We start from the raw sequence: 21,390 nt of genomic DNA on the forward strand, positions 1-21,390 counted from the left end.
ATGAAAGATACTTGAAAAGCAGAAAACAATTTTTAATATAATCACATTGGGAAAAATCTCATTCCTAGACAAAGGGTAACAAAGATTGTAAATGTAGCTTTATAGGTTGGGATTTTCAAAGGAGGCTATGGGAATTAGATTCCCAAATCCCCATGAATTTCAATGGGAACTGGGTGTCTAATTCTCTTTGGCTCCTTGGAGAATCCAGACAGAGAATTTCTAAACGATATGTATTTTTCATTGAAAATGTATCCTATATTGCAAATATAATATGCTGTACATGAGACGTCTGTTGAAAGAACATTACATTATAATTTGGGCTATGATTTTATCATGGAGGTAACAATGGTCACAGAAATCATGATTTTGAATAACATTAGTAAACTTTGGAAGCAGCTGTAAAACCACATTTCATTAGGCCCCCAGATTGAGTGGCGCTGTAACCTGGAGCATGGAGATGAAGAGCCAATTAGGTTTGGCCCATCCACTCCGCTGTAAATGGAGGCAGAGGGGCAGATAGGTCAAACCCGAGTTGTGCTGCAACCCTGTGTACCAGGTTGTAACACTTGAAGTGGGGAACCAGGCCCAGCCCCATGGGACAGGAGCCGTTGCTATGGAGTGACCACAGGGTGGGCCTGTTCTCCAACTTCCCCTCCCCAGGCCTAACCTTTCAGTACCTGACTATATGCTTGTGTATGTTGCTGTCATGAAAACTACATTATTTGATGACTTTTCCATGACTTATCACTTTTCCCATAGCTCTGAAGTGAAACTTACTAGAAATTTCCATGTTAGAATTGTAGTCTTAATTATAACCCAGTTGGAAGCTTTCACTTTATATCCCCATCTCCCTTATCTACTCACAGGTTAAACGCTACATTTGGCTGATGCTGATAATTGAAGGCACGGTCATGTATATTGCAGTGGTTCAGTTTATATTCATCTTTAGGTCAAAAAGAATTCACAAGGAGCATTTCTAATCAGCTAAAATTAGCTACTTGTCATTTTCTTACAGTCAGTTGCTCCACTGAAGCCAGCCTGATGGTTAGATAACAGCATGTTCCATTATCCAGGCTCAACTAAGAAGCTGCATGTATGATATATTGCATGTATTATTTCCCTCAGATGCTGATTCAACAGCTTTGAATTTAATTCAAAAGTTAAGGTAGCCCATGATGTATATATGTGAGAAAAAGAGGCAGCAAATCCCTATAATTCACCGTGTCAACATTTCAAACTTAGATGCCTAAAGTTAGGCAGTTAGGATGGGATTTTCAAAAGCTCCTAAATGTAGGAGCACAAGTCCCCTGGTGCTTTTGAAAATCTCACTCTTAAATCCATATTTAGGCACCTATATGACTTGATATTCTAAAGAGCTGAGCACCTGCAGACTCCCACTGACATCAGTGACAGCTGCAAATGCTGGGGCAGCTTTAAAAAACACTTCATTGGCATTGGCACTACTCATGTGAGTAAAGTTATGTGTGTATTTAAGTGATTGCAGGATCAGGGCCTTATTTAGATTCCTAAATATGGATTCAGATACTTAAATTATAGAAACTCAAATTTGTAAATGTGGGCATATGTATTTATCATAAGGGCAACTGAATTGTGTCGTAATAGTACTCTCCTAGAACATTTTCTTCATGAATAATTTTATTCAAAATATCTAAAGGTTTAAATGAAAGTTCATTAAAGACATATTTTTATTAGGGAATATAATAAAATCTTACAGGTCTTTCATCTATTACAATAAATGTTGACAATCTTATTTACATTAACTCATGTTTTCATTTTTTGCTCTTATATTCACAAAGAATTTAAATCTTAATTTCAGAAGACAACATTTACAGCAGTGTAAGTTACTTTCACTCTAAACACCTCTCCCTCAGTCACATTTCAGAGTTCAAACCAGTAACTGTGGCAAAGCAAAATTAAGGGAAATAAAACTCCCACATTTGCTCTACATCAATATCTAGCCTATTATCTATGCAGCCAACTATTTTCTATTTATCCCTTTTGCATTCCAAACCGAGCACTGTCTGTTTATCTACTTCATATTAATGAATTATAAATATACTTGATAATTAAAAGCTGGTATTTACAGTCTTCGCTACGCAAGTGCACAATAAATGTGTGATACAAAGCTGTTGCTCTGTGTTACAGGCAAAGTACAGAGCTCTCTTGGTCTTTTGGCAGCATTTCAAGAAATCTTGGTAGAAGAACTTAACAGCTCCACGCTTAAGACATGGCAACATCATATTAACCCCAGAGTTGTTGTTTAACTGCCTTTAATTTCAAATCACTTAAACAAGCAATAGAAATCACCTACTTTTAGGGTCTGATTCAGAAATTACTTGTTATCCAGCCTGTGCTTCCTATCATGACTTTAATTAGACTATTCATAGCAGTAAACGGTGGGATCAGTAGTATTTATAGGTTAGGGCACCTATTTAAGATCAGATATTGTCATCCTTATGCATGCTTATTAGCACCTTACTCTAAGTAGACCCCTGGGGCAAGTTGAGTAGCTCCTTATGCTGGACACAGGCTCATTGAAATCAGTGGGATGGTCCACAGGGTAAGATAGTACTCAACACCAGTAAGGGTGGCAGAATATGGGCTTTAGCTAAGTCCTGATCTGGTATTCCCTAATCAGGAACAGCTCCTGCTGACTTCAATGCTGTTATTCAGGATTTACATCAACACAACCAAGTGTCCCTAGCCTCTGTTTGCCAGAAGCTGGGAATGGGCGACAGGAGATGGATCAGGTGATGATTACTTGTTCTGTTCATTCCCTCTGAATGAACACTGGCCATTGTCAAAAGACAGGATATTGGGCTAGATGGACCATTGGTCTGACCCAGTATGGCCGTTCTTATGTTCTTATGCAGAATTTGGCCCATTAGTTTGATAATACCATAAACACTACTCTTAAGCCGTGACATAATTCATAGGTAAATACATTCTAACATAAAGCTGAACTAGGGACAGAAACAGCAATAACAGAATCATGCAGCACTATGGCACATGCACTGCACTGGATCACTGCCACATCTAAGGTGCGATGGTGAAGCAGCAACATCTCCTCATGCCTTTAATGAGCCATGAAATGGCATCAATCCAGAGCAACACTCATCCCGGTATGTTTCTTGCAGAAATTAAAAATCTCTGTTGTATCGGTGATCCCCCATTTTGTTTATTTTTAGAATCCTAAAAGTCAACATTTTTTAAAAAATATAGAAACTATGTATTTTTCATAATGTAACAGATCCTGAGATCCTACCTGAGCCCTTACCTTAAGTAAAACTCCCATTGACCATCTCCTGATATTGAGGCATTTTCTATTATTCCTAATACTACTATGTTTTAGATTTTTCACTCTCATTACCTGATTTAACAATCACACAAATTATCTTTTCTTAAATGTCTTCTTCCACCCTTCTCCTCTGAATCAGGATTTTCCTTCCGGTCATGGCTTGTCTATTTAAATAAGACTACCTTAGCCACAAATTCAAATTCAAATGCTCTCTGTTAACAGTGCCCTTTTCCCTTGTAGAGAAAGTCCTTCATGGTTGCATTTAAGTTTGTCTCAGTCATTAATGTGCCATGACAAATGTTTCATTTGTTTTATTTAGCGTTGTTTCAGATGAAATTCAAATTCAGTTTAGTTATTACTCGTAGGATCCTAAGACTGACTCCTCCTCCTTTGGGTTCTAAGATGAGGAGTGGGAGCTAGGGAGATATGGCTCCCATCTCCCTGCCAGCAACTGTATCTTCTTGCCCAGTCCTTCTCCACTTTTCCCTCTCCTGGAGAGGTCCTCCCCTGCCATTCCTGCCACTCGGGAGCATCAAAGTAACATCACACCTCCAACAAGCCAATGGGTTCACGTTGTTGGCACTGCTCAAGTTACCAGATCCTTGCTGGTACCTCACTCCATGCCAGTCCTGCCTCCTCTCTGGATTCTGTAGGAGTCAGCAGGGAGGAACCAGATATCAGAGGAAAGCTGGTCATGCTGGGAGAGCAGTTTGAGATGGCGGGAAGGTTCCCAGCAAGGAAAGGGTAGGGCCAGCTATGATTCACTGTAGGCAAGAGACCTGATCCAGCCATGCTCCCAACCATTCCTTAAACAGCTCCTTTTTAGACCTAGTAGCCCTGTTCTCTCCACACAGGATCCTAGACACTCTTTGAAGAATAACACATACTGGGGTTAGTCAATGCTCCAAATATTCATGTAAGATATCTGAGAGAATGAGAGTAGAAAGAAGGAAAGGGCAGTGTCCCAGCACCATCACTGGTAAGTTTTTCATTAAAAAAAAAAAAAAAAAAAAAAACCTGTTAGAGAGATCCCTGCACAAAATACAATATACCTGAACAACACATGTTGCATCTATGGGCCGAATTGTGTTCTCCATCACACCATTATAAATCCTGAATAACCCCCAGGAAGTCAATGGAACTACTTTGGATTAAAGCAAGAGCAAAACTGAGCCCAGGTTTTTGTCTAAGAAATTTCCATTTGGTTTTGTTCTCTCACACACTGTGCGCTGAAAAAGCAAAATGAAGAATATTATCGCAGAATTATTATTTCTATCATAAATTTTATAAATTACCTATATGAATAGCTGTGAGCCAAAGTCCTTCAGGGACTGTCATAAATCCACAAGCTCTCCCTGAGTGCTAGATTTAGTATTTGGATCTTTGAATTAGCTGAAAGAAGTGTAAAAACTCCTGCAGAGAGACAGCTCCCTCTTGGCCACACATCTACACAAGCTTTTTGCAACAATAATTCCAACCTGAACTTGACAATAACTTGCATCTAACAATTTTCCTCCAAATATACACCTTTCGGGTGGTATTAGGGATTTCCTCCCAAACACCTATCGATGGAAGACCCATCATGCTCTAAAATTCTCTTCCTTCAAGGCATCTCCTATATGTTTAGATCAGTCCAAGATAATTCCAAAATTAAGGATTCACAAGAATTTTTAAGGTATTCAAACATTTTGGATTCTCATCTACTTGCTTAATTTTTCCTGTAGCCTACCCCACAGACAACCCTTTCCTAAAATGCTGGAGGGAATTCTGGGTCGCATTAAAATAATATTTGCTTCAGGGTGACCTGTCACTTTGGTCTCTTGTACCCAAAGGTGGCAACCCTTGTACTCCCCTGAGTGTAAGACCTGCTGCAAATCAGTGCTGCTGGAGGTAAGTAGCATGCAGGGAGGGGATAGGGTTCATGGTCCTGTTCCCCTCCCATACTAAGCAGTTGAACAGGCTGAATATGAAGGGGAAATGGCTGCTGCTTGAGCCAGCCAATGAATGCTGGTTGCCCTAAAGTCCTAGGCCAAATATACCAATAGAATGGTATGCACCATTCCAAAAAAATACCTTTAAATATCAATACGAATATATGACTTTAAATCACTTTGCTACCTTTTTCTCATAGAGGAAAATATTGCATCAGTTTGTGACGATTACACACATTTTTAAGGATATCATCGTCTGAGTTTACTTGCTGCAATAACCAGTGCAAACTTTTGAGAAGCATTTGTGGTTACCACAAAAAGTAGATGCAAGTTAAACTTTTAAATTTTAATTAATTGTGGAAAATGCTTTTGTGGCTGGGAAAGGGCCCAGCGGATCTTACTGAAGTAGGTACAAACCCCTCGCTTTTCACAGTCAATAACTTCTAACAGTTCTTGGAGACTACTTTGACAGAAAGGACTGGGAAAGGACAGAAGGGTGGAGCAGTGCATCATCTTAATACATAGCTTAATAAAACAATATTCTAATAGCTGATCCTATAGATTACAACTCTTGGTGCACATACTTAACTCTCATTAATGTGAATGGGAGTTACACATGCAATCGAGTGAAGAATATATCTTCTGTAACTGAATCTCCTTTGTAATGAAGGTAGATAGATGTTACAATATATACTTTAATATCTCTCCATATTTAAATATCAGGCAGTGAAACCCCCCTCCCTGCTCACACTGGTAAGTAGTTCCTCACTTGAGTAGCCCCACTGATTTTAATGAGTTTATTTGTGCATCTAAATGCTGACTAGTGTAAGAAGTTGACAGCTAGGCTCAAAGTGACGATGCCAAAGCCCAGTGGGAGCCAGACAATATGGTCATTATTAGATGCTCCTGTTGACCACAGAATGTAGGGAAAAGCCGCAGCTTTTCACATGCATAGTGTCATGACTGACCTCATTTTAATCTCAGGTTGTGTATGAGTATAGAGCATTATAATTATGATCCTGTTATTGTGATTGCTCAGATGACTTTCCACTAGCTTCCCATTTAGCATAGTATGTGAAAGGCTGGCAAAGGAAATGCGATTAAGATCTGAAGCTCTGCTTGCCAGCAGAACTAAAGTGCAGAAGATTCCTATCATAAACAGTAACTGAAAGAATGATGAGCACTCAGGGCTTTCATCAGGAAATGAGAATGCAGGACTCCTTCCATATCTGTCAGAATCCCAAAGAAGAATGGAGGAGAGAAATCCAATCCATCTGTACAGATTGTCTTTTGTGGTATAACCACCATCCATCCGCACCTTTAAAAATATTAAAATACTGATCAAGGATGAGTCAATGGTGGACTGGCTGAGATGGGAGCAAGCTGAGACATTAGATGACAGTCAGAGATGCTGAAGGACAGGAAGCACAAACAGGCAAATTTTCTCTGAGCTTTTGCAAAGACCCCAGTTCTTTCCGATGCATATCAGGGAAACAAATTCTTTACCCTCTGTTCCCCCCCCCCCAGTTCCTTAAAGGGCTAATGCCATCATGCTGGTAGGTATCTGGACTCAATTTATCTGTTCTACAAGACCTCTGTGCTAAAGCCTAATATAAAATGTCATTCTGCAAAATGTTTTTACAGTATGCCGTAACTGTAACAGAACTGTCTGTTCCTAGGTGTGTGTTTGTGTGTGGGGGAGTGTAGGGAGAGGGAATTCCTCCCTTGACCAATTCTAGGTGTCTGCCATTTTGCCACCTTCCAGCACCTCTCAAGTACTTATTAGGGAGATCATGAAGAATCTTTTCTGCTGCATCCATTGGCAGCCAGGGCCCAAAATAAATGATGAGGTTGTTGCTTGCAAATTCTCTCTAACACACATGCACGATCCTCAGCAGGTTGATCAAGTGAAAAACGGACATGCTGATGCCACTGGGGAGCATTCTGATGGGGGACAGGGGAGGTCGGTGGGGAAGTGCGAAGTAAAGAGGGCACTGACATTCCTTATCACAGCTTGTCCCCATTTCAGAATTAAAAGCTAGGCCCCTTTACAGTAAAGGGAAAAGTGGGGGGAAATATTATTTATTCCTCTGTCACCCCTTTACCATTCTTGCCAATTCCCAAGTTCTCCTTCTGCAGTCTACCTCTGATCCTACCACCCCGTGGACATACACATCTGTTAACTGACAGCCTCACTGGCCAGCTCACTCCATTCCCCTCTGCACTCAACCTGCCAACCCAGCCCATCCACATGTCCAGTTCTGAACTCCCCAATCGCCTCAGATTCCTCTGGTTCAGCACAGAAATACCTGGCCACACATCACCCTTTGGACTGGTGACCCATTCCCCTTCCACCCTTCCTCCTTAGTCTTTTCAAACATCAGAATGCTCCCCCACCCAACATCCCAGGACTCAGAACACTCCTCCCCTCTCCCCTGCTCTTCCACAAAACCCATCCCCAGGCTCACAGCTCCTTCCCTACCCATGTGACACCCACCAAACTCAGAAGCTCACCTCCCCCAGCTCAGAACCCCCGCTCTTGTTTCTGGGTCTGAAAATTCAAGAGCAGAGGCAGCAAGGAGCATGTGCATATGATCTCAAATAGCTCCAAAGTCTGTATCCCCCCTTTGTGCCTCCTCTTTTCTCCTGCCTGGGCTTTATATGCTACAGGCCAGAAGTCCACTAGTAGGAACAGATATACGTGCAGCCTCCAGGGACCGGAGACGTTCCAGCCTCACCAGGAGCCACTCTGTGCAGCAGGTGGTAATGCATCCTGCAGTACACAGTCCATACTATGCAGGTGACACTATTGGTGGGGCTTAGACTCATTAGACCCTAATGACCAGGCCTGACTGTAACAAGGTCTTTAAAGAGCTGAAGACAAGTATTTGCCACAACATGTGCTTTGGAGTCCAGATCTCCAGGCAGAATTCCTAGCAGAGCTGAATGAATTATTCATTGTAAATATATTATTTCATTAATTTAGCCTATTTCTTCTGTTCATGAATTACCCATGAACAAATCGTGATATTTGCAGATGTGTTAATAATAATTATTTAATGAATAATTTATGCAAACATAATTTAGCCCTGGATTGTTTGCAAAATGGACTCTGCCAGTATTTGCTGTTGGTGATTTGCTATTTGTGCCATGTGATCAATGGTCAAAGCTAGTTATTGTTTCATTTCCCTGATTTAATGACCTAAGCTATATAAGCAGGAAAAGTCAGTCCCTCTTTCTACCTACAAAACTGTTTGCTATTCAGAATAGTTCAACAAATCTTTGAAGATGGCTATGGGGTTACTTCTAGTGTTCGATTATTTGTGCTTTTGCTTTCTGCAAATACTCTTGTGTATAAAATCTCATTCCTCACAATGTTTGAGGGCAGGCTGTCATCTTGTCCGACACACCAGGGATTAAATAAGGGACTCCACAACTAAATGCATAGGTCTTCACATCTTAAGCTGAATACCAAGGCTCCGTAGCTAAGAGATGTAACAGATTCATATCAGACAAAGAGGGGGACGTGTAACACACCCTGACCGGTGGGTTACATTTGCAAATAAGTGAGGAAAAGGGGTTGTGAATACTGGTGATGTGGATCAGTTTGTTTTATTTGCAAGAGTATTCATCCATATCCTTCAGATGCATTCATTCAGCTCTTGTTCCCATGGTTCCTAGTCTAGAAATCTGTGCTGTGGGTTTAGGAGATGTTCCTGCTTTAGGTAGAAAAAAAATCAATTCTCTGGGACAACTGGAAGTGTATCTCAAGGGAACATTTTTATTCCACTACAAGGCAAAAATGTCTTGCCACTAAATAAATCTTAGCCTCCAATTTTGACTCTGGACAGGGAATTCATACAGACAACCAACCACCTATAGATCTTTAGGGTCCAGAATATATGGACCACAACAGCTGGATTAAGGTTGTGCTGACACCTACAATTCTCTAAATATAAGACCCATAACAAACCTGGTAGGCAGAATGACATTTTAGTTTATTTCCTATTGTGCATGTCCATTATGTCCAGTGCAAAGGGAGAGATGGTGGATGATGCGTCAAAATGACATGTGGATGACGACATAACTTTTCCAGGGATATGACGGATTCTCCATTATCTGAAGTCTTTAAATCAAGCTCAGATTTATTTCTAAAAGATGTGCTACAGCTCAAACAGAAGTTATGGGCTTGATGCAGAAATTACTGGGTGAAGTTCTTTGGCTTCTCTTATGCAGAAGTCGGACAAGATGATCATAATGGTCCATTTTAATCTTAAAATCTAGGAATCTATGAAGAGCATAATTTGAGGGTGGATGGCTATCTCCCCCCACCATTTATTTTATTGCCCTTCTTTGTTCGAACTGTTGCTGATAGCAGAACATGGCCAGAAGCTATTGGTGCATATCCCATACTGGCTTTGAACCAGCTGTGCCTCCACCAGACATCTTATTTCTATAAGAGCTCACACCATAGACATTTACATATAAATATATTTCTTTTAAAAGGGTAATTCTTATCTTGTTGCTTTAATTTCCCAGGACGGAGAACAGCAAGGATACTGAGAGCAGCCAAAATAATTGAAGAAATCACGATCTAAGCCACTCTCAACTGGGGCCACAACAGATTTCTACACTGTTGCATGGACCTGACCTAGGCAGACTCATCTTTAATCAGGTGCACCACCAATCTGAAATGGAAGCAGCCATGCTGGAACGGACTTATTTTTAGGCACTTGGGGGGGGAAAATGATTTTGAAAAACACCTGAGTTCGTCAAGAGAACAAGTCCCTTGACTTTCATTGGGACTTGTGCTCCTAAATTCCAAATGTTTACTTTGGAGTTTAAATGAGTTGTGGTGATCAAGACTTGAGTCCATGGCTAGCAAAAGATTCCTAAACATTCCAGTCCAAAGGGGCCTGGGGAAATCACTAATGACAGGCTTAAGGTGAAAATCCATTGATTCATTCATAAAAACTAAGGGAGGATCTGAAGATCTGCAAGCTCTGGCTCCTAAGCCCTCCATCAACTTCTTAGGGGAGGGCTGAGTAGACCAATGTACATTTTGAATATAATTTTTGTATGCTATGGATATTTATGTATGCTTTTTACATGATTGTATCTGTGTTTAAATAACTGACATTTTTGCTTATACCCTATATTGTTCCCCAGACAGGAATTCAGTATAGTCCAGACTCATACATCACATTAACTATCAGTATGATGAATGCTAGCACTGCCGATTAAGAGTGTTAAAGATGAATAATAAACTGTTGGGGACAAATAATAATTTACATTTTATAGCCCCTTTGATTTAGGACAGCCTTTTCCCCAGGATATGTATTACATGAAACATTTCACCCACTGAGGAAACAGATCCCACTCTGAGGTGTGATGGGATGGTCATTCTATATCAGTGAAAGGTTGACAAGAGAAAATGGAGCGTGTTTGTCAAAATGTAAGTACCTCATATGATAAAAAATAAATAATAATAATACAAACATACATACCTTGCCTCTTATCCCAAAACCTCAAAAGTAGGTATTATTATCCCCATGTAAAAGATGTGGAAACTGAGGCAAAGGCATATTAATTGTCTTGCCCAACGTCAGAATTCTCTTCAACAACTTAACCAAGCTGCTTCCCTGCCTCCCTAAAACACCTATTCTACAGCCATTCATCGGCTAATCATAAACTGAGTTTACAACTAAGTTCAAACTCTAAGAGCATGAAAGATTACTGTGCAAACACTGATATCAGTGGTAAGACTGCAAACGGAGCAGGCACTGAATCTGTCCCAGAGAAGGTCTGCAATGGTTCTGAATAGCTAAAAGCTAATATATTTAATGTTAGTTTTCACAATGTGTTCAAATCCCCTTTCCACCAAAGCATCCAATAAATGAGCTTGTGTGGGTTTTCTTTTTCAAGTGCTTTTTATTTCTGTTGTGCTCTATTTGTATTTATAGAAAATATCTGCAGTCACGCTCATGATGTCCATGACTTTAGAATACAGAAAGGTACTGCACCAGACTGCGTTTTTCAGGAGCAATGATTGAACATGAATACAGGGGTGAAATGGACTATGGAACACAAGAAAACAATGATCTATATTACACATTTTTAAAAGTAGACAAACACTTAATCAAAACAGAGAGAACCTGTTTACATTGTGTAAAATCTGATTCATATTATTGCTTAATAGTAATGTGCTCAATTCTGCAATCATTACTTAGGTAAAACTCCAATTTATGTCAAGGGGAGTTTTGCCAGGATAAGCACTATAGGAAGAGGGGCAATATTTTATATTGGAATTTGTTAATATTAGTGTAGCTAGCCAAGAAACAGCAATAGTAGCAGCTCACAAATATGCCATGATATAGTCCCTGGTGAGGTCAACATAAAACTTATCCACAATCAGCACTTCTAAGAGAAACTAGTAAGAGGGGAGAAAGGTTGGGTCTCTATGCTGTATAGCCAAGATAAAGATGACACTCAATTGCCACCTTAGATCCCCAGTCTTCTATTTAAAAAAAAAAAATCAGCAGTTATGTGAGCAAGTCACACAGACTGAACTTCTTCCCCTGGAGCCTCCCCATTCAGGGAGAATATGAAAGAAACAAAAGCTCATGCAGGGAAGTGACACTATTAAGATGCTGTAGTTGACCTACAGAGAGTCAAAGACTTTTCATAAGGACCAGATTTTCCAAAGTACTCAGCACCTAGCAGCTCTCACTGAGAGCTATAGTAGCTGCTGAGTACTTTGGAAAATGTGGTCTCTATTTAGATGATTAAACAGAAGATATGCTCTCTTTGAAATCTGGCATCTTACTAAGGTGGCTAACAATGGAAGCTGTTGGCACTCAACATTTTAGAGAATCCAGACCATAAAATACTTGTTTATTCATCATACCAATAATTATCCATTTTTAAAGGCCACTCGAAAGATCTTATGATTTTAAAATGTAAGACTACATAAAGACACACACATTTTTGGCAAACAGAGATATGGCTAGCCCTGAAATTAACCAAACATTGCACCTTCAGGACCAGATATTGGTCTCAATTACACTGACATATATCAAGAGTAATTCCATTGAGTTCAGTAGAATTACCCTTGATTTACAGTGGGTGTAAATGAAATAAGAATATATCCCTCTATCTTCACACATTAATACAGAGAACTGATGTACAGTTTTGCCTGTATAAGTAGTAGAAGGTACTACACATGCTAACAGAGAGCATGATATTGTACAGTACTAGTCCAAAATTATAGCCTCAAGTCAACAACACACACAAGACTGGAAATCTACTGCACAGCTCCAATTTGCTTCTTAGTTACACTTGTGTAATCTCTTTGACTTCATCAGGCTTGCTCTGGTGTAAAGGCCTGATATGCCATCACTTGAAATCAATGATAAAACTCCCATTAACATCAAGCAGGAACAAGACCCAAACAAGAGGAATATTTGGCCCAACCTTTTTAAATAATAAAAATAACTGGTGAATGTAAATGATGCTGCTATTGCTGAAAGAATAGTGTAAACAACTATTAAAGAGTACACTCCAAGCCTTCTACACACCAAGGCTGGTCCATTTCATCCATTGGTGCAAGAATGGTTAAAAAGCCTCACATTGATTAGAAAGGTGATGCAGCAATTTGCTAAATATGCTGCAGTTAAATGCTTAAGCTCTTTCAGCACACATTCTCCCCCCTGTGCAATTTGAAGCTTCCGTATTATCAAGTAGAAGTAAATTCTGGAAATCCAGACAAGTTCCCCGGCTTCAAATCGGGAGCAGCACAATTCACCCAAAATGATCCCAAATTGTTCAGAAATGGAACCAGACTGCTTCCCCCTTTCAGGAACAATCTCAAAACAATCATGACCTAAAAATGAAGTGCACGAGCTCTTTTGACTGGTCTACACCTAAAATTTAGATTGACATAGCTACATCACTCAGGGGCATGAAAAAATAACACCCCTGGGCACCATAGTTAAGCCAATCTAATACCCGATGCAGATGCATCTAGGTCAACAAAAGAGTTCTTCTGTCAGCCTAGCTACTGCTGCTTGGTTACGTGGATTTACCTACATTGATGGACAAACCCCTTCTGTCGACAGGGCCATTGAGAGCGGGTTCGGGTCCCGGTGAAAAAAATTTTTCGGGCCCCCCAGCAAGGGCGGACCAGCTAAACAGGGCCGACGGGGGGAAGCCGGCCCCAGGCCCCCTTCCGGACCGCAGGGGGCCGGTAATTTGTACCGGCTTCCCCCTCCCTCGTCGGCCCTGTCTGACAATGCAGGAAGCTGTAGCACCCATAGTGTAGATGTGCCCTGAGATTGCTGAAGTGAATCAGTTTAATTTACTTGTTAAACTGGTTCATTCTGAGCAAGAGGGACTGCATTGCACTGGCATCTGCAGAAGAAATAGAGAAACTGAATCTTTCCTACTAATCTTCCAAAAGGAAGATGAAACGATTTTTGTATCCTATAACAATGCTCCTGAGGTTATACTTTTAGTCAATCCAATAAGATGAAGAATGCTATGATGAATGCCTTATTTCATGCCAGAAGCGAGTTTCTTTTTGAATTCTCACTGAGGAAATTTGACTATGTTTTAGTGAAGGCCAGATAATTTATTTTCCTGACAATAACCTTGAAAACTAAATCCTTATTTTAAAAGTGGAACGATTGAAGGTGGATTTGTTGTCTGCTGCAGAATTGTTTCACAGAGAGCATGCAAACAAAGACTTAAGCTAAAACATTTGCTCTATGAGGAGTTTGTTCTCCTCATGTGTGTACATAACTCCTCTTAAAGTCAATAGCAGCTATATTCTTTGAATCTACCAGCAAGTGATAGTTAAAGAAATCATGCGAGAGATCAGTTTAAGTAATAAGGGTCTAACTTACAATAAAGTTCATTTACTAAAAAAATAATAATTTTGGAATGGGATTTTGTAATAGATCTAATCCTTCTGAAACAGGATTTTAACAACAAAGTTAGTCTTCTGTCCATCTGACACAATATTTACCCCCACAGTTTAAGCTTGCCTATACAGTACTAATTTTCAGTACACTCCAGATCTTAGCCATTGGGAATATTGTACTATTCTTGAGGGCAAAATAAGTAATTTGCCAGTCAGTCCCACGCAGCCTTGATCCCTAATTAAAGAACACCACTATGTTTTTAAACAAAGTTGATTATTAAATGATGGTTACACTCCTAGTGCTGAACTGAGGTGTAATTGTTTAAACTGAGTTAATAAGCAAATTTAATGAAAATCCCATTGCTAGGCAGCTTGGCAAATGAAAGCTGATACTACCCAAGGGCTCTTTGGTGGCTTATGTAAAATAAGTCAAATTGACAGATATCCACAATTTAAAACCACCATTATCATTAAATCCGCTTGGTAATCCTTTTGGAAGTGTTAGCAGAAAGGCCTATCATGGAAAGGGCATAGACACCACACTACCCACCCAGCCCCAACTGCTCCATGTCAGGATAATGTACATTCATAGACCAGTGAGAGCAGGGGAGCATACACTCTGCCTGTCTGTTCTGTATGGGGCCCGATCCCGCACTCTGAAGTCAATGGTGAGCTTCTGTTCATTTCAGTGAGACAGTATCAGATCCTCTCTGTTTCTAGGGCCATCAATTCTGCATTAGTGAGGAGCACTACATTCTAAAATAAGAACCGGCAAAAATTAAAACTCCTGGTGAAACAGGAAATTTAGTCCTACCTATGGAATTTTCTTACAGAAAATAAGCTCCTGTTTTTTCCTTACCAGGTGATATTTAATTTAAAAAAAAGTTATATCCTTTGCTGGATAGTCTCTATCTGAGATTAAAGTCATGGTTAAGAGCAGAATAACGTGGTCTGGTAGGAGAAGAGTGGCCAATTTGGCAAATATGATACTTATCACTAATGTATTGATCTGGCTAAGAGTGCATGTGAAGGAAACCTGAAGCTCTCACTCAGGAAAGACTTTATTTTTAGAAAAATGTTGACCACACTTTTTCAATGTTACTTTTTTCTGATTCAGCGTTGTCCTCCACTAGCATTGCAAGACTGGCTATTCATTAAGAGATTTTAATTTTGCAGCTGAAGAATATCCATACCCACAGCACAAGACATGGATACTTCTGGTGGGCAAATTGCTTTTTGTAGAATTATACAATTTCAACTGTTTCTCTAAAGTATCCAAATGGCTTTAAAACATGGTCATATTATGTCGATAGAATTGTTGAAGTGCATTAGTGAAATATAGAGGATAGCATGTAATGAAAGAAGTCCCTTTACATTTAGCTAAGGAATAAATATGTACTATCTGCTCCAAACATAAATGCATAGCTCTTATATTTGAAACATAATTGAAGTTGGACCTTTAATCACAAGCAAAACTGTCTGCATACAATGTGCAAACAAATGTATGCTATTAGTCAAATATTACAGCTTTTTTACGATTAGTATGTTCTGATGAGTCAAAATCTTGTAAGATCCATGTTTTGCAATAATTTCAGTTCCTTCTGTCAGTAAAAGAGATTCTCTGAATAATGCATGTAATGTAAAAGAAATGAATAGGATTTAAATAAGACACCAGCACAGGGGGTAAACCCACGCTGGTGCAAATCAGGTCAATTTTATTTGAACTACAATAAAATCTGTCTGCTAAAATGACCTGTTTCTCAAGAATGCAGGATTTATAAAAAAAAATGTGATGGTTCTGGGGCTATTAAAAGCCAAAACAAATACAGACCATCACAATGTATATAAAACTGAACACAGAGAAAGATCTTAATTCCAAAAGTATTCCTGGATAAACATCATGGTACATAAGAAGCAGACACTCTACTGTTTTAGTCTATTGGAAAGACAAACAAAATATTCACATGATTTGCCATGATTTGACCAACATACAAGCCATAAACCTGTAATATGTCCTGTTTATTGTCCTTAATACATGGAATGGGCCAAACACTGCAGTTTTACGAGTAACCTCTGCATTGAAATAGAAATGAAAATAAAGCTAACTGGTCACGTCTTAGATCTTTACGCTTGACCTCACATGAATATTCATTTCAGTCCAGTAGCTTTAAGCCTATTGTACTGTATCATTTTGAGGCATGTGTGCTCTAATTTAATTCTATACAATGATAAGAGCCAAAGCCAGTATTTCCACATTGGTTTAGTACAGAGGTATTATTTCATATATACACATATATATATGGATTGCCATGATATTACTTAATGCAGACTTTTTATCTTTAATTAGGTTAGAAAATCTCACACATCTGTGGTTTGGAAGCCTCTGTCAACCCAACAAATTCAATCACATGGACGCCTGTGTCCTCCAGCTATCAGACAATTGATTTTTGCAGGATTCTGCTCATATTTAGCTTAAAGGACATGTGATATGTTCATTCATTTGTCAGTCAGTTTGGCTGTACTTCATTGGGAGGGGCACTTTTAAAAAAATATATATATTCCCCACTATTCAAATATTTTAGACAAAAATAAATACAAGAAACACAATTAGACCTATCGGCATAGAGAACTGTAAAATATGACATAAATACAATTACTAATGTTTGGATAAAAATACATATTGATTTAAGTGGGAGATTTGCCTGAATAAGGCCTGCAGAGTTGGGGCTACCAAATGCATACAGACATATGTATAATTACATATACATATACTTGTTTGTTTTTTCATTTCTGTATATTGTCCATATTTAGCATCTATGAATCACTAAATTGCTTAGAATTGCAAGACTGTCTTCGCTATACATTTTGTTGTAATTTTGATCAGGGTCTGAGTCACTCTTTCCATAAGTAGCAGCAAATATAAAGGAACCGTTTTTTCATCAGTTAAAATAATGCAAACTAAACATAACATATGGGGAAGATGGTGGAAAGAGAGCTAAAGGAGCAACTGTGAACAGTTTAAATGAAGAGGAAGTTAGAGAATATACTTTTTGTACCTAAAATGTTGGTGTCGTATATGCAGAATTAGTTCAGTCACAGATACAAGTTTTAAATGTATGCAGATCAGAGTTATTATTAAACCCAGTATTGTTCTACCTAATACTGTAGCAATAGTTTTGGGCTCAAAGTTTAATAACAGCCATTAAAATCATTCGAAAGGACTGAAGTGAAGGCAGATTCACGGACAACTGCTTTTAGTTATAATTTAAAGTACAAATGCTTAGAAAAACCTAAACCAAAACCAAAAACTAAAACAAAAAATATTTCAAAATCCATTGCATCAATTCTAAGTCAATAATAAATGAGCAGCGCCTGCAAAAGGTCATATGCAATGCACTATTTCTCAGTGAAACACACTTGGGTGGATCTAATATCATTCTATCTACTTTTAAAAGCACTTTTTAAAACTCCTTCCTCCTTTACTTAATTTGGAGTTGATTTTAGCATTAAACAACTAATACCTTGCTTAATACAGAATTCACACTCAGGGGGGCATAAATCTTTTCTGTATATATGCACTGGTGCCATTTTGCCAACATAGAAGCTTTTCTTGTTAAATGAGGTGACATGCTCATCTGAAACTTGGAGTAGCAAAGAATTATATACATACATTTAACAGGCAGCCCATATGTTCTAAAATGTGAAATGTGCTGTGCATACAATACACATATATTAAAAGTATGAAAGAAATGGATGTGAGAACCCAGAAAACTAAAGAAATATTGTATGCATTTTAAAGGCACACTGAACAGGAAAACCTTCTCCAATCTGTTTCTATTTTAAATTCTCTGTAAGCAATATTGCTCAGTGCTCTTAGTTCCTGGGGCAATTCATTCTTGGGAAACCACTGAGAAAAAACATGGAATTTGAATCCTAAAATATGTATACAGAAGGAGCGGCGATTTTAGAGGTATTAAGCTCTGTACCACTAAATCATTTTGCCCTACACTGTAAAATGAATACCTCTTATGAAGTCTGACAGAAAAACAAATTCTTCCTGGCTCTCAGACATTAAGCAGCATTAAGCAGGTATTCTAACCAGTGTTGAAGGAACCAGAGGTGCTGTAAATGTGGAAGTTCAACTATACTTTATTTTTATTTTTTAAATATGTATCCCATTTGGCAAGAGCATCTCTTTTTAATGAGAAAGTGTGCACAGACTGGGGGAGGGGAATAATAGTTCCAGTTGGGGTGGTTTGTGAAATCAAGTAGATCGGATACTAACTTGATCTGGCACCAATGTGTGGCTGCATGGAGACATACCCACAGGATGTATGCATTAGGAGATAATAAGAGACATTTACAACCCAGAATATAAGAGCAGGGCAGGCTCGAGTGACATCACTAGATGAACTGCAGCGTCAACCTCCTCAAATATATTATCCTGCACACCATTGCTTCACTGTCCCCTTTTAGCCATTAGAAGAGCACTTGTGATCACAAATATTATGGTGTCTTTTCAAACGCAGGCAAGACGCACCATGCCTAACAGCATCAGAGACATTCATAATTCACAATTTTTCTTTACAACTGCAAAATCCATCTCCATAGAAACCAGAAAGCAAGAAACTACAGTAATAACACTAAAGTAAATGTCACATTCAGTTAGTCAGCACAAAGCAGGAGAGGGGATGTTGCTAAGGTTAGAAACTAAGGAGGATTCCCCCCCCCCTTTTTTTTTCTAACAGAGCAGCTGACTTGAAATAGATTGTTTTATACAAGGTAATTATGTGGTCTCGTCTTAATTTCACTGTAATTTACTCATAACTTGACCAGATCAATGGCACATTTACTTACAGGCATTTGTTACAGCGAAGCTGTTAGCTGTTTCAATGTTGTCTACGTGAGGAACCAAATTAAAAGGTGCTTCAGAGGCGTTGGGGCTGGTATTATGAAGAAAAATTGCTAATCGAAAAGCAGTATATTCCTGATCTGTGTTTCTGATGAAGAGACCACCTACAAAAACAGCAAAGGAAGCAAGAGTCAATTATTTACAAGCCAACCACTATACTATGAAACCGGCCAACTACCTCTCCCAAAGCTACTCAGTAATACTGGTCCTAGCACGTCTAGGGATACATGAACTAATCATATTCATAATCACAGCCACTACTTTAAATCACTGTCCTAAAGCGATGTTAACCTCCCAGCTGCATTCAGGCTCTATTCCTGCTTCTGCGGTTCCTAGCCTTTCATATTTAAATACCCAGATTTGTCATGATTGCAGTGACCTTTGAAACCATCTAGCCTCCATCTCCAGGATACTGAACGCGTTGCTAAATCAGCTACTCAGCATCCTCCTTCGCCTTAAGTGGCGGGCAGATTAAGGAGAGCGAAGCTTCTTCGATTAGAAACAAGGAGGCTCTATACTGAGCAGGCAGGTAATGAATGAACTTTGCTCCTCTGCAGCCCAGGTGCGGGCAGAGAGCAGCAGCAGCTCAGGCTTATTAGCAGCATCTTTCGGAGTGCACGAGAAATGATGCAGTGATGGAGCTGAGCTGGAAGGAATTCAAATAACTGCGCCCCGTCAGAAAAGAAGGGATGGGGAAATGTGCGAGAGGGCGAGCGAGTGGGGACGGGTGGGGAGGGAGACACAGGATCGGGGGGAGAGGGGGGACACAATCCAAAATCCTAAACTTTCGAACTATGGAAAGGGAAAGGAAAAGCCAGCAGCCTCTCGCTCCCCATGGCAAATAAGCTCCTGCACTGGCCAGTGCATGGGAAACCGGCTTTCAAACAACTCGCCATCCCCCCAGGAAGCAGAAGAAACAGGGGTCTCAATTAAAGAGAGCGCCGGGGGGGAGGGGGAATCTTCACAACTTATTCTAATACCGCACAACCCCCTCCCCAAGGATCACGGAGTTTAAATGAATTTTTCCACAGAAAACCAACCCCTCTCCATACAACCTCACCACCACCACCCCGCGCACACACGCTTTCCCAAGGGGGTAGAGGGAGAAATCTTGCAGCTTCATTCAGCCTCTGGTTTCTAACTCACTTTGGAAAGGATTGGAACACTTGACACATGCACCCAGCCCAATGCAGCGCTTACCTATTTGCACACTGCTAGGGAAAGCTCCCATTGCTAGTCCCCAAAAGCCAGAAAACAAGAAGACAAGCTGTCTGCAAATAATCCTCATCTTCTCTTTTGCCTCTCTGTATCTCCTTATCTCTCTCTTTCTCTCTCTCTCTCGCTAGATGCTGCTCAGAGAGGCATTGAGGACGAGGTGGCTACAAACAAAATTAAGAATAAAAATGAATTCAAAGGGGAGGGGGAGAAAAGAGAAGAGTTTTTTTCCCTCCTTCCTTTTTTCTTTCTTTTTTTTTCTTTTAATTTTTTTAATGGTTTTTTAGCAATCCATCCTGCTGAGCCGGATTTTTCCCGCAGTCTCCATAGCCCTGGGAGAGGTTTCTGTCCGGCTGCAAATGTTGCACATGCAAAAGATGGTGGAGAGTTTGGTGGTGGTGGGAGCGTCTAGTGGCTGCACTGAGAGATGAGACATGCGCTATCTCCCCCCCCTCCCTCCCCCCCATAAACACAAGCAGAGAGAGAGAGAGAGAGAGAGAGGCGCGCGCACACACACACACGGCTTCCTCGGTCTCTCTCCAGTGCACCCCACTCTCGAAACGCCTTTCGAGCCACAGATAAATAAAGCAACCACAGCAGCGGAGGCTCCAGAGGACAGCAAGGGGGATGCGCCTTCTCTCTCCCACCAGCATATACACACCCGGCTAGAGCAGCAGCAGCAGCAATGAAGTTTGTCCCCAGGAGAACAGAGCCCTTCTTTTGCAGCCAAGTCCTGCTCTCAGGCACAGCCCTAGCAGCAAACGTGGGACTTTAGATACTGCAGCAGAAGAAAAAAAAAATCCACTGAGCAAATTCTGCTGGAGAGGGAAGTAACTGGAGAGGGGGCGAAAGGAGAGGGGATGAGAGATGAGGGGGAGAGAAGGCTTAGGGGGTAACCAAGGTCACTGCTGCTTTATTGCTATCAGTAGCCCTTTCCTACACTTTCCTGACCTGTGGACTATAGAGAGTTTAGGGGGACAAGATGAGCAACTTACTCTGAGGGAGAGGGAAAGAGAAGGATGCTGATCTCATTAATAATAATTGATATTTAATGAATGCAAGATCATAGAAATGTAGGTCCGGAAGAGACCCG

The 21,390-nt window shown here is 40.0% G+C and overlaps 1 protein-coding gene across 3 annotated transcripts in view; it reads right to left on the reverse strand.

The window, feature by feature from the left end:
* Positions 1–20,370, reverse strand: part of GRIA4 (glutamate ionotropic receptor AMPA type subunit 4) — a 289,331-nt gene extending 268,961 nt beyond the window's left edge. For all 3 annotated transcript variants that reach the window (XM_065405354.1, XM_065405361.1, XM_065405369.1), the window contains exons 1-2: positions 20,283–20,370; positions 19,028–19,186 (exon numbers count right to left, since the gene is read on the reverse strand). In XM_065405354.1, coding sequence (XP_065261426.1) covers positions 19,028–19,186; positions 20,283–20,370 — 247 coding nt within the window. The remainder of the gene's footprint in view (positions 1–19,027; positions 19,187–20,282) is intronic.
* Between the last annotated feature and the right edge of the window lie 1,020 nt (positions 20,371–21,390).

Source organism: Emys orbicularis, chromosome 1 (assembly GCF_028017835.1).
Source record: "Emys orbicularis isolate rEmyOrb1 chromosome 1, rEmyOrb1.hap1, whole genome shotgun sequence".
In the NCBI taxonomy this organism is placed as follows: Eukaryota; Metazoa; Chordata; order Testudines; family Emydidae; genus Emys; species Emys orbicularis.